At 40.4% G+C, this 14,752-nt stretch overlaps 1 protein-coding gene across 1 annotated transcript in view; it reads right to left on the minus strand.

The window, feature by feature from the left end:
* The window catches only part of Abca13 (ATP binding cassette subfamily A member 13), a 463,272-nt gene that overhangs the window by 397,723 nt on the left and 50,797 nt on the right, over positions 1-14,752 (minus strand). Inside the window, 4 exon segments of the mRNA XM_055624041.1 lie at positions 980-1,113; positions 7,735-7,865; positions 8,633-8,796; positions 13,323-13,351. Coding sequence (XP_055480016.1) covers positions 980-1,113; positions 7,735-7,865; positions 8,633-8,796; positions 13,323-13,351 — 458 coding nt within the window.

Here is a 14,752-nt window from a genome sequence, read left to right on the forward strand (position 1 = left end):
ATAGGGCTTTATATATATATATATATATATATATATAAAGCCCTATAAACATAGGTGATGTCTGAGAGCATAGACCAAGGATACTGTATGTTCTTCTTGTACCTACTGCAAAGCAGCAGGGCCCCCACATTGGAGCTAAAGAAAATTACTCTGCAGACTAAAGATACCCGGAGAGCCTCGGCAATGTCCACGTGAACTATGTACGAAGGGTGAGCTAAGACAACCCCTTTACTTCTTCTCGTTTAGGAGCTGAGGCTCAGTTTTGGATAGCCCATCTCTTCTCATATATGATTTCTCTTTGCCCAGAGAATCTCCCACTTGTCTTCTCCCACTGAAACTCTGAAACTCGCTTTCCTTTCCTGCTTGGAGCTACACTCAGAGGTCAGTTGGTAAAAATCACTTCTCCACCTGGCCTGGCATGGCTCTCCTACTGATAGTTCCCAGAGCAATAAAGTTCATGTCACTTCTAAACTGCCTCTGAGTGCTGAGAAAAACTGACAAGAAAGGAAAGGGGCATTTCTAGGGGCTGATATAGCTAATAAGCTTGAAGTTTCAAAGTAGAATTCACCTTCCCAGCTACCATCTCCTACTGTCATTACTCAACTGGCCCCAGTGGTCTATAGTTGTCCCTCCATTTATGGAACATTGATTCCAGGACCCTCCAAAGATTTCAAAACCCACAGATATCAAATTCTCCTATTCAAAATGCCGCAGTGTTTGTATAAAACCTGCAAACACATGCCCACGTATTTTAACCCATTTCCAGGTGACTTAAAATAGCTATCATGATGTAAGAGCTCTGTAAATGGTTATTATAGAGTGTTATTTAGGGTGTGACAGCAAAGAAATAGGCTGCACAAATTCATGTTTTATCTAAACGTTTGGGTCTGCATTTGAACATGAGATTCAGATGCAGGGTAACTCTATTATAGAGTCACTGAAAGAACACCCGATGCAATGAGAAGACAAGTATGCCTACCTCCTTCAGCTCGGCTGAATAATTCAGGATGTGCTCCAATTGATGGTCATTGAAACCAAACTGGGATTCAAGATCAGACTGAACTTTCTGGGGATCCCATACCATATTCTGTAGGGACAGGTGGTAAATGGTCTCTGTGAACAGAGATGATTAATGCATTAGGTATTCTGATATTCAGATGTGCACATTATAATGAAGAAAATAACATTTTACTTCTAAATGAATAGAAACTTAAACTTGATAACATTAAGTACCACTCGGGATTAAATAAGAACAGTAGCTGGAGAGGTGTTATTAAGGGTGTTTTCTGTTCTGGCAGAGGATCCAGGATCAGTTTTCAGAAACCACATATTGGTGCACAACCACCTATAACTCCAGTTTTATGGGTTCTGATGACTTCTTGCCTCTGTGGGCACCTAAATACACGTGATGCACATATGACTCAAGCTTACACACAAGTGTGTGCGGTACAAATACACACATGTAAAATAAATACATTTAAAGGAGAACGAACAAAAGCTGATATGGTCATCACTCCTCATGTGCACAGGACACATTCCAAGGCCCCTAGTAGATGTCTGAAACTATGCATAACCAAACTCTGGATTTAGCAAATATTTTCTATTCATATATAGTCATGATAAACTTAAATTTATAAAGTAGGCATAGTAAGACATCTAAGCAACTAATAATACAACAATAATATGCCTCAATAAAATGGCCATCATCACTCTTCTTTGTATTTTGAGGCTAACATTTTCTTTAAAAAAAAAAAAGAAAGAAAGAAAGAAAGGTTCCTTGAACAAAAGCATTTCTATGCCATGACAGCTGATCTAATAATCAAAAGTACTATTGTCTGTTAAATGATTTACGTGCAGGCACTGTATACAATGTGAATACATGGAACAAAAGAGAGATTCCTGTGCAAGGTAAAATGGACCAAGAAAGAGTAAGGTTTCATTTTATTATTCAAAAAGTCACACAATTTAAAATGCGTGGGTCAGACTGGAGAGATGATTCAGAAGTTTAGGGTATTTGCCACTCTTCCAAAGAGCAGGAATTTAGCTTCCAGACCCACAGTGGATGACTCATGGCTGCCTAGACATCCAGCTCTGGAAAACACAATGCCCTCTGCTGGCCTTTGTGTGTACCTGCACACATATGTTCATACACACAGAGACACACACATACACATAGACAAAATTTTTAAAGAAATCTTTAAAACTTATTTTTAAAAAGTACATTGCACCAAAATCTATTGTCCTAAAGAAGCTAAACAACAAGGAGGACCCTAGGGAAGATGTTTAATTCTCATTCAGAAGGGAAAACATGATAGATACTGAAGTGGTAGAAGAGAGGTAGCAGGATGGGAGCCCACCACAGACATTCTCTAAAAAACTCCACCCAGCAGGGGATGGAAGCAGATGCAGAGACTCACAGCCAAACTTTGGGCAGAGTGCAGAGACTCTTATGGAAGAAGGGGGATATGGAAGGACCCAGAGGGGATAGCAGCCTCACAAGGAGACCAACAAAGCTAAAAATGCTGGGCCCATGAGACTGATGTATCAACCAAACACCATGCATGAAGAAGAACTAGAGGGCCTGCTCAGATGTAGCCTATAGACAGCTCAGTCTCCATGTGGGTTCCCTAGTAAGGGGAGAAGAGACAGTCTCTGACATGAACTCAGTTGCCTTAATCACTTTTCCATGGTGAGGAGACCTAGCCAGCCCACAGAGGAAGAGGATCCAAGCAGCCCTGATGGGACCTGATAGACTAGGGTCAGACAGTAGGGGAGGAGGACTTCCCCTATAAGTGGACAAGGGAAGTGGGATAGAATAGGAAAAAGGAGGGAGGGTAAGACTGGGAGGACAGAGGGAGGGGCTACAACTAGGATACAAAGCGAATAAATTGTAAATAATAATGATGATGATGATAGAAAAAAAAGAAATAAGAAAAATGACACTGTGGTAGTATCCAGATAAAAATCCAGAGAATAAAGAAGCAGGAAGAATATTCAAACAGGTAGCTGAGGTGTTATCAAATCTGTGACAAAGTACGACAAAGAAGGATTAAATGGTAGGGGAGAAGGTGGAACTCGTATTGGTAGTCTATTTGAATCTGGACTTAAATGCCAGGAAGCTTGATGACATCAACAAAAAAATTTTTGGTAGGAGTGCTTCACATTCAACTTCTACCCATTGGAACTGTCAAATGTTTCTGCCGTCATTTACACAGACTACAACTTGGAACTTGAACTTTGGATAATAGCATAATAAGAAGGAACTTTATTCCTTCCCTGTGCCACACTGTCCCATAAGATTGTAGGTAGCACCACCTTGTGACAGACCTCTTCTGCCTAAAAATTATCTGATTCTACGTTAGAAAAAAAACCCGTTAGATGCCATTAATGGTTAAGCATGAACTTACTATAATTAGGCTTTTATCTTTGGTCAAGATTAATTTACATTTCCCTAGGGAGAGGACTTATATAAGGAACTTTCCCTAGCTACTTACAGTCTATATACCTTTTTGTACTGAAGGGCTACATGTACTGAAATCTTACATTAATTTCCTGAATTCTGGCTGGGATACAAAGTAAATAACTTGTGATTAATATTAAAAAATTAAAAATTAATAATAAAAAACCAAAAAAAATTTCCTGAATTCTGGGTAACATAAAGAGAACTGTTACATGATTTAAACTTAGTTCCTACTATCTCTCTGATCACCAAATAAATATATTAATAGATATTGAAATAAAATCTGACTATAAACTTAAAAAAAAAGTACATTGCAAGAGTTTTATAAAATTCAGATCAATGAACTCAGTAATTTCACATCTAAAATTCTATCTTAAGGAAGTTAATGAGATAACAAAGTGAAGAGTAATGTACCATAATAGTTTTCACTGGCTTCACACTAGTTAAATATTGAAAGCCAGCGACCCATAGCATCAAGGAAAATGACAGAGAGTATAAAATGCTGTAGAGCAGTAGTTCTCAACCTATGTGGATTGCAAACCCTGTAGGGGGTCCCACTTCAAATATCTCATGTATCAGATATTTCCATTATAATTCATAATAGTAGAAAAATTATGGTTATGAAGCAGCAACAAAATATTTTTATGGCTGGGGGTTACCACAACCTGAGGAGCTGTATTAAAGGGCTTCAGCATTAGGACAGTTGAGAAGCACTGCTATAGAGGCACCTTAAAATCCTATTCCAAAAATTCAAGCCACAGTATAACGTTTCTCCAACTGGGAAAACCAAGACATAAAACCTCTAAGCTACTCAGATATGCAGGTGGGACCATCTGGAAGAGCCAGCCAAACCCCCGATGTCAGATGAGAGCTCTGGGAAACACATTCTGGCCAAAGCAAACATAACACTGCACAAGCCATTAGAGGAGCTCTTGTCAGCAAATCTAGCGACTGGGCAGATCATTTCCAATCATGATCCTGCAGCTATCTGTCATGGACCTTATACGTACTAGCCACCTGCACGACTTCTCCACCTGCATGATCTCATAGGGTGCTTAAGTTAACGTGGTTGTGCAAGCACAGTACATAAGACACACCCATGACACTTTAAAGGATATTTCCATTATTTTTAATTATGTGTATGGGAATATGGTGAGTCACCTGTCACATGAGTACAGGTACCCATGGAGGTCAGCAGAAAGTGATGGATCCCCTGGAGCTGGAGTTACAGGCAGTTGTGAGCTGCCTGACATGGGTACTGGGAACCAAATAAGTCTTTTGCAAGACCAATAAGTGCTCTTAACCTGTGTCTTATCTCTCCAGCTCCAGTCATGACATTTGAGAGAGAAAGAAAAGGAAAGGCGGAGTCTGTGAATCCACGACACCAGGTTTCCAGGAAGACTGACATCTTTGCATGATGCCATGGCTCAAAACTCAAGATTGGTTTCTGAGATTAAAACCAGTGCTCATGGGATGAGGGTTCCAGACTGAGAATTAAGCATTTCCCACAGGAAATCGAAGTCACCAGAAAACAGCACAGTAATAATGTCCTTTTGAGAGAAGAAGAATTAGACAGAATCACTTTTTAAAACTCACATCCCTACAGTAGGATGGTGCCTATACCCAAAAGATGCAAGTCCATGCCTGAGTTGCAAAAATCCACCTCTACTGATATAAAACTTTATGGAAATTATGTACAAAGTTTCAGGAAAGAACTGAAAAAAAAATGTCGTTGGTCTACCAAAATGCTTTGAAAAAGATAATATTGTTTGAAACTGAAGGGCAATATGGATTCTGAACAGTGTAGCTGAGCAGTGACATTTTCAGATCCTGTGAGTTAATAATGTCAGTGAATTATGTGACTGGGCCAGCAGCTCCATCCCTTTCCTCCACGCGCTGTAATCTGTTCACCAGGAAAAGCATTTTTCTTGGAGACAAGAGAAATGAAGACAATTTTTAATGGTCTCTAGAAGCCTAATCTATAATCGTGTATCTTCACTACTCAAATGGATAGAAAATTGCTTTTAATTACATTCTTTAAAGTAATTATATCTCCAATTGTATGCTAAATTGAATGTTATAATCTGGGTGATTTGTGCAAATTTCTGCTTCCAAATTAGCTTGTTAAAACTGAGGTCACTGAAAACCTATCAATGAGGTATTTTAACATATCTCCTATCCCACCTCCAGTCTTTTATTCTAGACTTAAGAAATAGCTTCTGATAGAATCAAACTGATACAAAAAATCGAGTTAATCCTTATTAATAGCCTATAGCCTTCATAAAGAAAGCCACTCTCTCCACAAGACCTACACAAGACCATGTTGAGTCCTAAGGAGCAAATGGATTTGGGGGTAAGAGAGGGTATTTTTGAGGACAATATTGTATTGGGCCGTTGCTTGCAGCAGGAGAAATGTATCTGGGTCTACAGGAATCTCTGTGAAACCAATATATTGTATAGTTTGGGACACTAAGCCACCAAAAGTGTAAGGCCAATGGAAGGCATGACCAAGAACTGCCTGCCTTCACACCTCTCTCACACACACCTTGGCACATCTCTCTATAGTATACCCCTGAATCTATTGCTCCATTGGCCATTGAGACTGAATGGGCTCCCTTTCTGAGCCAGTCTCTGCCACTGCCTGATATACCTCAGACACACTGACCATTGAGCACTCTCCACTCCTAGCAAGTTCCTGCCTATCAAACACTGCTCTCTTTTCCCAGAAATGCTCCTTGAGCATGCTAATGAACTCTAATGTTTTTCAAAACTGTTCTTTGAAATTGACAGTGAAGAAAATGCCAGATCCCCACTCCATGGTCTCTGTTTTCTGTATTGACATCTTTTGCTCCTTTATAAATGACTTCTCTAAGTGCAAGAACCTTTCTTTGCTGATCCCAGCTACTTATGAAGCCAAGTCCAGAAGATTACAAGTCCAAGGCCAGCCTGGAAAACTTAGTGAAATACTTTCTCCAAATAAAACTAATTTTTAAAGTAAACACACTTTATTATAATAAACTCACAAATAAATTATCATGCAGCCAGATTAGCCTTGTCACTCAAACAAACACTTGTCTACTATATAAATCTCAATGAGTTTGTGTTTGTTTTTTTTTTTTTTTTTTTTTTTTTAAAGTGGGAGGCGGGTGATAAAGAGATGGTTCAATAATTAGAAGTGAATACTGCTATGGCATGAGATCTGAGTTAGAAACTCCCAGACCCCCTATCCAGAAGATCACAACTGCCGCCAACTCCAGTTCCAGGGGGTCTGATACCCTCTTCTTACATCTGTGGGCACTGCACTCATATGTGCAAGCCCCCACACATATAAATATAATTAAATCTAAAATATGTTTTAAAAGATTGGGTTATAGAAAAGCAGTAGTGTGTTTGGGTGATGTGTAAGGCTCTAGATTCAAACTTCAGTCACACACACACACACACACACACACACACACACACGTGTGTATGTGTGTGGGCAGAGCCACACAGAAAAAAACATTTTCTTTTCATCTCATAATTAATTAGGGAGATGGGTGGTAATGTTGATGGATTAGCAACAATGGGGTGAATGGGTGGGGTATGAATTAACGTAAATGAGTAGAGAGATGGGTGGGCAGATGAACAGCCAAATGGATAGGTGGTGGGTTAAATACTGACGGACAACAAGTTATGATAGGAGATGAACTCTAACTTCGCTGTTCTCTCACTGCACTTCCATAGAAAATTAAACAAAGAATAAACCAAAGGGAATAAACGTATAGGTAGAGTATTAAACCCAATGACAACTTAATAATGTTCAAGTCAAGAAAATTAGGGATTCCCATCCCTAAAGAGAGATACTTATTACATATACCATAGTGTGCCTTCTTCGAGTAACCTCACTGTTTTCCCACGGTCCCCAACTCTAGTTCCAGAGGACTGGGATCCCTCCCAACAGGAGCTTACAGAGATGAAAGGTTCAAAATCACAGAGCAAGTGGTTTGTCTGAACTTAAAAGTCAGCTTACAACTTAAGAACTTTAAAAAACCAGTTGTTTGAGATATAAATGTAATTTTTATTAGCAATGACTGAAGAATTTCAACAGCGGTAGAAAGTCAGTCATTTTTGACCTGCAAACTTAAATCTGTGTCTGTCTTACTTAGCAGAAACGTAAACTTTGGGTTGATATTTTAGTTAATCAATTCTTCGAAGAGCTATGCAGCTCTGTTCTTGCTAACACATTCCAAGAGTGGAATATCCCCAACATAGCCCCAACCCTTAGGGTTTCTCACCATTGACAGCTGTTCTGTGATGCTGCAGAAACCTCAGGCTGGAGATGGTTGCATTCAGAACATGTCTAAAAACCTGGGGGATGGTCTGGTTCAGTGGTAGCCAATCCAAATCTCCCAGAGATGTTAACGAACTAGAATAGAAACAAATACAGGCAGAGTGAGTTGCTAGTCATCCAAGGACTATCCGTTCCAGAATTAGTTCCCATTGGCCAGACCCCAGCCTTCCTCCAGGATATTGCCAGACCATTAGTGTGTCAGCAATTTACTTCATTTACTGTGATCCTAACTGCCTGGGTAGGAGCAAGCCCCACCAACCCTCAATGATGTCAGCATTGCAGGAGGCTGTGTATGTGTATAGTTAAGTTAATAATTTTAATGTAAGAATCACTTGTTAAAAAGTGGAAAGCCCAATATAGAAAGCTCTGCTCCAGAATGTGCCTTCAGAACATCTACCATACTTGTTATGCCAGCAAGGCACTGAATCTATCAGGCTACATGATATCTTTGGCATTACTGGCTAATATTATTACATTTATGTCAATGGTGAAAACCTTAGAAGCATCCAGGCTGATGGTAAGATTATTAAGTATATTATAGTATATACTATTTCATCAAATGGAATATTATGCAAACATTAGAAATGATCATTTGAAGGTGATATAAGCCAATGAAATGTTAATCAGATACTGTTAACTTTTGAATGATTGAATATTCTCTAAACAGTACCACTGCCCACAGTTAAGATATGAACACACAGATGGGGACAAAGGTGGAGAGTAAGGACTCTGGAAGTTTCAGGAGGACATTATTAGGGTGTCTTTTATGAAAATACTATACAGCGACACACACCTACTAAAATTATGGAGCTAGCACATATAATCGCTGGTTGTTTGCTTACTTCAAACCTGCCTGGAGAAAGTGTGTCGCAGCACCCAAACGATCTTCCAAGCGAGCATTGGTTGTGTGCAGTCTGGGCAGGGAACGTAGAAAATCCCAAATATGAGGTTGCTGATGGAGGCTCTCCAATTTTGATATCACATCCTCGGTTTTATTAAGATCCATCTGATAGGAAAGAAATCAACAACAGTTTTCTTATCTAATTTTCTTGATGAAATAAAGAGGAGACAAACAGATAGACAGGGAACATCAAATATGTAAGAAGCTCATGCCTAACACCTCAGTATATTCAATAAAAATGATTTTAAAATTCTTATTAGATTGATTTTATTTTTAAAGTTTCAAAAATATAGAAAGTTGTGTGTCTAAAATCAAGTATTAATAATAAAACTTAGGAAACCCTTCTATTCAAAATAACTGTAAATTATCAAAAAAATAAGGAAAGAAGAAAAAGCAGCACACAATGGAACACTACTCAGAAATTAAAAACAAAGAAATCATGAAATTTATAGGAAAAATGGTGGGAACTAGAAAAGATCATCCTGAGTGAGGTATCCCAGAAACAGAAAGACACACATGGTATCTATTCACTTATAAGTGGATATTAGACATATACTATATGATAATCATACTAAAATCTGTACCTAAAGAAGCTAAAGAAGAAGGAGGATCCTGAGTAAGATGATCAATCCTCATGCAAAAAGGCAAACAGGACAGAAATTGGAAGAAGGAGAAAACAGGGAACACGACAGGAGCCTACCACAAAAGGGCTCTGAAAGACTCTACCCAGAAGGGTATTAAAGCAGATGCTGAGACTCACAGCCAAACTTTGAGCAGAGTGCAGGGAATCTTATGAAAGAAGGGAAAGATAGAAAGACCTGGAGAGGAGATATAAAGACCTGGAGGGGACAGGAGCTCCACAAGGAGAGCAACAGAAACAGAACCAAAAAATCTGAGCCCAGGGGTTTTTTGTGAGACTGATGTGCCAAACAAGGACCATGCATGGAGACAACTTAGAACCACTGCACAGATGTAGCCCATGACAGCTCAGCCTCCAAGCGAGTGCCCTAGTAATGGGAACAGGGACTGTCTCTGACATGAACTCAGTGGCCTGCTCTTTGATCACCTCCCCCTGAGTGGGGAGCAGCCTTACCAGGCCACAGAAGAAGACAATGCAGCCAGTCCTGATGAGATATGATAGGCTAGAGTTAGATGGAAGGAGAGGAGGACTTCCCCTATCAGTGGACTGGGGGAGGGGCATGGGAGGAGTATAGGGAGGGGGGAAGAGATTGGGAGGGGCTGAGGAAGGGGGGCTACAGCTGGGATACAAAGTGAAAAAATTGTAATAAATTTAAAAAATAAATAATAAAACAGGAAAACCTATTCAAAATAACTGTAAACTATCAAAAAAATAAAGAAGAAATAGCAGCAAAAGATTAAAAAAAGAGTGAAAGTGGTAGAAAGGAAAGATGCAGAAGCGGAGAAGAAGAAAGGGGAAAGGGAAGAAGATTTGTTGTCACAGGCATCATTATATGTGGTACCCAGGAGGGCTACTCTGGGTGTCAGAACTCATCCTCTCAGGCTGAGCTTGCTTCTTATGAAAATAGATGCAGAAAGCACATACCCTTAGCACGTGTTTGGTGTGGGATGCTGTGGCCAGGAAGCTGGGCTCTCAGGCAACTGTTGGCCTTAGCTAAAGCTAGATTAGACAGCCAGTGGGAGGTGTGAGGACCGGTGGCCTCAGGAACAGCTTCTATTCCTGGTCTTTCAACTTTCTGTGTATCCTCCTAGAATTGTATAACCTGTCTCCAGTCATTCCTATTCTCTCTCAGGAGAAAAGAGTCACACTCTCATCCTCCTTGCTCTTTTGGAGCCTCTCGTCAGCATCACCCACCACCTCAGGCTTCTGCTTGAAGCAGCCGCAGCTCTGACTTGGTCCCTCCATAGCGCTGAGACAGTGGATCACCCCATCTCCCTGGAAACAGTTTTTCCAAGCTTCCACACAGCTCTGTGTCCATTCTCTTCATCCTCCTAGCCTCACACACCTTCTCAGATACATTCTCTGCCTCATCTTCACAGACATTCTCCATCCTTCATGTGTCACTTCAGCCCCAACACCTTCCAAATCCATACATCTATCCGAGGCTATTTACGTTAGCACCCATTGTATGACGCCACATTCTCCTTGATGAACCTCACCCTGATAGATCACCAGCACACCCAAGTCAATCCTATTTCTTCCCCTTCCCTCTCCTCATCACACCACCAAGAAAATCTTGCACTAACCTTTCTCTACCTCAGTGAACAGCCATTCTGTACTTCCAGGTGCTGACATAAACCACCTAGACTCGCTCTGACTTACCTGGCTCATGTTCCCTGAGAGATTCTACTGGATTACACCTTCTGAATATAACAAGAATTGCACCACAGCCTACTTTCTCTAACTACACAGCTCCTTCACATGTTTGTCATACACATGCATAGGTAATTGAGTTGATTTCTTAGTTGGTTTCCAAAGTCTACTGTCACCATCAACAACCTATGGCTCAGCACAGCCACACAAAAGGTCCTGCAGTGACATGATTCATCTCTCACTCCTCTGATGAGATTAACGCAAAGAAAGTTCCATTCTAAATGAAAATAAAGCAGAAAACCAAACACGGTAGAACATATCAAGAATCCCAGAACTGGGAAGCTGAGAGACCGGAAGTATCAGGAGTTCAAAGCCATTCTTCATGACATAGAGAGCTGGAGTCTAGCCTAGTACTGGAGACCTAGTCTAGGAAGAAAAAATAATACAAGGAAAGAGAGAAGGAAGGAAAGGAAGGAAATATATCAGGTGATATGACACCATTACCAAAATCCTGTATCAAAAATATAGACCTAGAATCCTTTCATGGTTAAAAAAAAAAACAAAGAAACAAAACAAAACAAAAAACAGGACTGCTTTGCTGCAACCACACTTCAGCTCACCGTATGCATGGCCTCACTGTCTGTGCATGATAATCAGACAGTGGATATGATGGCAGTTTCTACTTTCTACAGTTACCATAATCTTTTCACATGTTAATTATTGATTGTATAAAGTAGGGCATCAACATTTACTTATGCTTGTTCTGAATATTAGAGTTATCCACATTATTAAATAACCTATTTATGCACGAAAGTTTTTAGCGTAAGAAAAATTGTCAGAAAGGCCACAAAGGTATCAAGTCATTTTCAAAATTGATTGTAATAGTCTTTCATTGTCACAAACCACCTGACAATTTAGGTGTAACAAGAATTTATACCTAATTTAAGGGAAATAATTTACATACTTACCTTAAAATGATAGTTTGATTATTAAAATATTGCTTCAACTGATTAAGCTAATGTTCTTCAGTTATTTGTAAACTTGCATACACCTTGATGAAGTTGTGTGTGTGTGTGTATGTGTGTGTATGTAGTGACAAGTTTGGAATTTTGTTTTCTTTGAAAAACACAGAATCATTGTAAGAATGTGTTTTTGTTTTAATCCCAGGTGTGGGAATATGGGGCTTCTTTGAACTGACTACAGCAGCTGACTATGATTTGCCTCATGCTCTAGCAGAGGCATGGATTTACCAGCTGCAGGTAGTTCCTAAGATTGTGTGACATTTGGAATTCTGGGAACTTTTCAGAGGGCACATAAATGCAAGGGCCCCGAGAGGCCTGGTCAATGGTTGTTGGCCGTTTAGGAAAGTTGGTTGTGGTTTCTTGGTAGCCATAGACATAGAAGAAACAAAAGGAAAGAAGTTAGATTCAGGGATTTTCCTGATTCCTATCTTCCATCTTCCTTTGCTTCTCTTCTATCTAGTATTAGTGGGTGAAAACCAGGGAGGTAAAGGTGGAGAAAAGAAGAACCCACAACAGCTACACCTTTGCCCAGGTGTAAGGGTAGGTATCAGATTACAGTTGAGTGACATTTAATGAAAACCCAGACACTCCTGCCCCATCCAGAGCATTTTGGCCCTTTACTATTGGACTCTTCTAATGGATCACTGTGTACTTATTTTCTCGAGCTGCTTATAGCCTCGGAGAATTGTTCAGGCACAGTGCCAGAGAGCAGTGCTACCAAAAACACCTGGGCCTTGAGTGTCTGCTGGAGCAGTGTGAGCAGGGAATATCCTCAGCATTGACAGGCTCAGCCTTTGCTCAGGCCTCCACAACCTTTACTAATGCCTGGGTGAGTCTGGTGTGGGGATGCCTCTCTTTGAAGGATGCCTAGAAGGATTGCTACCTCTGCCCACCAGAAACCAAGAGTGACCTCTCCACCCAGTCCTACCTGTGACAACCTCAAATTTATGTAAATGATGGCAACCTTTCCCATTGATAACTATAGATTTAACTGAAAGTCCTGTGTTTAAAGCAAATCAAAAGTCATTTACCAAATACAGATCCCACCAACTCTGAGTTCATGTTGACCTAAATCCCCCACCCCCACAAAGCAACCTGAAGACCACTTACCACCCTCTCCCCACGACCTTCTCGTAGACCCAGGGCTCTGATTTAAGAAATTAAAACCCATCTTTCAACCTATGTCTGATGTAAATTTATATTTTTTAATCCAACCCTGTACAGTTGTTACCAAAAAAACAAAGTGATTAGTACGGTCCTTGAAAACATAAACTCAGCTACAAAGAGATGTGCCCAGCTTTGCTGGGGATACTCACTGTTAGAAAACTGGAGCCGTACGTGGTACCTACAATAAAACACATTTAACAGGTCAGGTGGTCAGACCCCAGAGTACCCTGAGTGCCTGCCACAGTCTGTAAGGGAAATGAGACAGCAAGGCTCAAAATGTAAAGGTAAGCATATAGAAGGATAACTACAAAGACCAATGCCCCTGTCACACCGTAAAACACGTTGATATTAATTTCTCGGAAAACAAACAGTAAATAAATTTCAGTACTTTCAACACGGGTATTGTGTTTTTGCCAGTCTTTAATGGCATGGTCAGTACACAGCACAGGATGAAAAGAGTAAACAGAAATAAAGAAAAACAAGTGAGGCCAGGTGTGGCAGCACACGAATTTAATCCCAGCGCTCAGCAGACCTCTGAGTTTGAGGCCAGTGTGGTCTACAAACAGAATTCCAAGAGAGCCTGGACAGTTACACAGAGAAACCTGTCAGAGAGAGGGAGGGAGGGAGAAAGAGAGAGAGAGAGAGAGAAACAAATGGAATACATTGGCACACCTGCAATCTCAGCACTCAGGAAGCAGAAGCAGGATTGCTGAGTTCAGAGCCTGACTGGCCTTCTTAGAAAGCTCCAGGTCTTTCAGAGCTACATAGCAAGACCCTTTCTTAGACAACAAACAAGCAAAACTTCAGACAAGAGGAGAAAGAAAAGTACAATTATTCTTTTACAGACTTTATGTAACATATGCTGTAGAAAATAGCTCAAAGACAAGCTGAAAATAGATATACCCATCTCCCTTCATTCGTATCTGAAAAGAACTGCACTTGAACCCCTCCAAAAAAATTTTTTATTGCTTATTGAGACAAGATCTTTTTATAGAAAATAGTATATTTTCTATACTTCTATACTTTTATAGAAGTATAGTTCTATATTTTTACTTATTACAGTTTATTCAATTTTTATCCCAGCTGTAGCCCCCTCCCTCATGCCCTCCCAATCCCAACCTCCCTCTTACCCCTTCCTACCCCTCCCTGCCCCTCCCTTAGTCCACTGATAGGGGAGTTCCTCCTCCCCTTCCGTCTGATCCCAGACTATCAGGTCTCATCAGGAGTGGCTGCCAAGTCCTTCTCTGTGGCCTGGCAAGGCTGATCACCTCCTGAGGCAAGATCTTTACTGCAGTGATTCCCCTGCAGGCTTTTCAGCAGACAGGGATAAAACAGAGTGAGATAAGAATGAACTCTGTTCTGCCCAATTTTATTGTAACCAGTGCTAGACCAGGACTTCTAGATTCTGGCCCAGATCATTTCCCTTTAGCCATATTTAAAGCACAGCACAATTTTGAAAAAGGGGTATTTAGATAGCAATTAACTCTGTTCCAAGTACACAACAATGTAAAACAGGTACACTGGCATTCTTTACAAAGCACCTCTAGCTTCTTTCACAAGAACCAGTACTGTGGACTCA

Source organism: Psammomys obesus, unplaced genomic scaffold (assembly GCF_907164565.1).
Source record: "Psammomys obesus unplaced genomic scaffold, mPsaObe1.curated_primary_1811, whole genome shotgun sequence".
In the NCBI taxonomy this organism is placed as follows: Eukaryota; Metazoa; Chordata; class Mammalia; order Rodentia; family Muridae; genus Psammomys; species Psammomys obesus.